Here is a 3,252-nt window from a genome sequence, read left to right on the forward strand (position 1 = left end):
TCTTTCCCAGAGTGACTCAAGAACTTCCGAGCCAACACTGTACTTTTTTCGTCAAAAACTTGCACAAAATTATCCAAAATCTTAAAATGGAACGCCGGTGTCAATGCCTTGCGATGCGTGAACCACTTGTTCCCGTTGCTTATCAGCAGTCCAGTTCCCAGCCACTCGAGCAGCATGTCGTAATCGTCGCTTTTGCAGTTGAACTCCGGTCCGGTCATGATACGTTCAACGTCCTCCGGTGCCATGTAGAACAACCAGAATGCACTAGCCACGTCCACTTTGAACACGCTTCCGTACTGCTGCTCCAGTTCGGTCAACAAATGGAAAATGTCGGTCGATGTTTTGCCAAGGAACTGGTGACTGTTCCCAACAAGTGGCAGTCCGGCAGGACCCGGGATGGAACGAAATGGACGACATAGCCGACGACGCCACTGCCAAATGTATATGAAGAACACCGAAATCACGGTGAAAACTATTACAGTTAACATTTTGAAAAAATAGAATCACAAACTTTGCAATGCCGAGGTGATGCTTGCCACTGAGTAATTGTTTACTGCATGTGAGTTGAGTGTATCAACTTGAACGTCGTGTTATCAGTCCGTTTGTTGATAACGAAAGGCGGATTAAAAGGGAATAAAAATAAGCCGGATTTTGTTTCCATCCGAAATGAGCTAACATTATGTGACTAATGCAAATTTTGGTAATGCGAAGTGACCAAGATGTGAGACTACCAAGTAGCATGCTTCAAAGTTTCAGGTAAAACTAGGTTGCACGAATTCAAAGCAAATTAGGATTATTGAATTTGCCATTCGTAAGCAGTTCTTGCTGATATTTTCATTGTGGCTCTTGGAATATTGAAATTGTGGCTCCAACAAAGAGATTGTACTGCCTAGGGCTGCAAATATCTTTAATAGAGATAATAATAATAAAGAGTTTGTACTCTGCAACGTCCTTTAGGTAGAATGGGGGATAAGATCCATATGCCAGCAAGCCATAAGAAGGGTTTGTCGAGCACTTTGAACCTACGATGGGAGAATGTGTTCTGATGTTGACGGCAAGTTGAATTGCGGGAACTACATATTTCGGAATAATCGGGAACCGATTGCAAGAGAGTTCGTGGGGCAATATCAGGCTGGATTCATGGGTGAACGCCCTACAACGGATCAGATGTGAGCCATCCGCCAGGTGATGTAAAATGCCGCGAATACAACGTACCCTCACATCACTTGTTCATCGATTTCAAATCGGCGTATGCTGCAATCGATCGCGACCAGCTATGGCAGATTATGCACGAATGCGGATTCCCGGATAAACTGAAACGCATGATCAAGGCGACGACGGATCGAGTGATGTGCGTAGTTTGAGTATCGGGGACACTCTCGAGTCCCTCCGAGTCTCGCAGAGGGTTACGGCAAGGTGATGGTCTTTCGTGCTTGCTGTTCAACATTGTTTTAGATGGTATAGTAAGTAGAGCGGGGATAAACACGAGTGGGAAGATTTTCACAAAGTCCGTTCAGCTGCTTGGTTTCGCTGATGATATTGATATTAAAGCTCGCAAATTTGAAACGATGGCGTTAGCCCACATTCGATTAAAGAATGAAACTAGGTGAATCGGATTAGTCATTAATGTGTCGACGACAAAGTACATGATGGCAAAGGGCTCCAGTGAAGAATCACCGCGCCCACCACTCCGAATTTTTATTGTGATGAAATCGAGTTGTTGAAGCAGAGAAATTCGGAGACGCATCGTGGCAGGAATTCAAGCTTACTTTGGACTCCTCAGAATTCTACGGTTGAACAAAGTTGGCCGTTACACGAAGTTAACAATCTAAAAAACGCTGATTAGACCGGTAGACCTCTATGGGCACGAAGCATGGACTCCACATGCAGAGGATAAACGCATCCTTGGATTTTCGAACGGAAAGTATTGCGTACCATCCCAAGTAATAATGGTAGCTGCACAGTGAGAACCATAGCTGATCAATAGTTGGGTAATGGTGTCAATAGCTGAATAATCTGGAAGCTGAATATCAAGTTGAATAGTTGTTTGCTGAGCGTGTAACGTATCTCTTGTACAGCCTTTCATCGCTCGGCTGAATATGATACTCAATAGAAGATTATCCATCTACTCTACATTTCTTTATTGAGCTTATTTTAATATCGGAGGTAAACCTAAATTAGCATCAAATAAAGTAAATATAAAAAAACAACAAAAATAGCACTCAGTAGGGTCTGGGATCATTTGGGCAGTAGTACCTATTTTGGGCACATGCTGCAATTACTCAAAAAATTTCAAACCGATTGACTTGAATTTTTGCTAGATACTTCGCGTATCTGATCGTGTTTTAAAAATCAGACCCTCGGTTCAAAATTTACTGAGTTATGGCAGCAAGTGCCCAAAATAGGTGCTCCTGCCCAAATGGCCCCAGACTCTACCATCACTTAAAAAATACTTGAGGAATGTGAAAAAGTGTAGAGCACCATATTTTCGAAAAATACAGAAAAAGGATTCTGTCCTCTCCGATTATCGAACGCTGGATTTCATAACTGCAGCAGAAGTCGCCAAATTGATACTGCATCGATTGATTAAATATTTCAATTTGAATAATTGTAGGGTATCAATGATATCCCTGGTGTTAAACAATTGCCACGGGAAAGAGAAACGGGAGGTTCCACTTCCATGGACAGTGAAGATGATAGTTTGTGATGCGCAACCTTATGAGCCGGCGAAAGAGGATCGATTCTTTTCTTGTATTGACTTTTCGAACCCTCTATGCAGAATACCCTTTCTGAATGAGTGTAATCAGTTTCGTACCTTTTGGTTCCACCCTAATTGCTTATCCTTTGACAGATTCGCGTATATCGATTACCACTTGTAATCAGTGGATAACTGACATGAGGAAGATTACAAGTGGTAGTCGAAATACGCGTATCTGTCAAAGGATAAGCAATTAGGGTGGAATTATAAAAAGGTACGAAACTGATTACACTCATTCGAAAAATCGATTCTCGGCCTTTAATAAAACTTCTACAAAGAGAAGCATAGAAATTGTCAATTGAACATAATATTAGGCATCAAGTATTAAAAGATCTCTTACGGGATATAAAACACCAATACCAAGATTGGTTTTATTGTTTTTTTTTTAATACACAGAAATAAAAAAATACCGAGATGACGATAGAGATGTGAGTTTTTCACGTCGAAACTGCCAGCGCACATTGGCTGATTTCGTCATTTTAGCGCGCTTAATT

The 3,252-nt window shown here is 41.6% G+C and overlaps 2 protein-coding genes across 4 annotated transcripts in view; both read right to left on the reverse strand.

Moving 5' to 3' along the window:
• Window positions 1-3,252, reverse strand: part of LOC115255007 (uncharacterized) — a 717,425-nt gene that overhangs the window by 678,383 nt on the left and 35,790 nt on the right. The gene's annotated exons all lie outside the window — the stretch shown is intronic.
• Window positions 6-562, reverse strand: LOC109398228 (cytochrome P450 4d10-like; the record flags this gene model as incomplete). Its single annotated transcript, XM_062847703.1, has 1 exon — window positions 6-562. A coding segment is annotated over exon 1 (483 nt), but the record flags the coding sequence as incomplete, so codon positions are not given.

The sequence above is a fragment of the Aedes albopictus genome, chromosome 2 (assembly GCF_035046485.1).
Source record: "Aedes albopictus strain Foshan chromosome 2, AalbF5, whole genome shotgun sequence".
Classification (NCBI taxonomy): domain Eukaryota; kingdom Metazoa; phylum Arthropoda; class Insecta; order Diptera; family Culicidae; genus Aedes; species Aedes albopictus.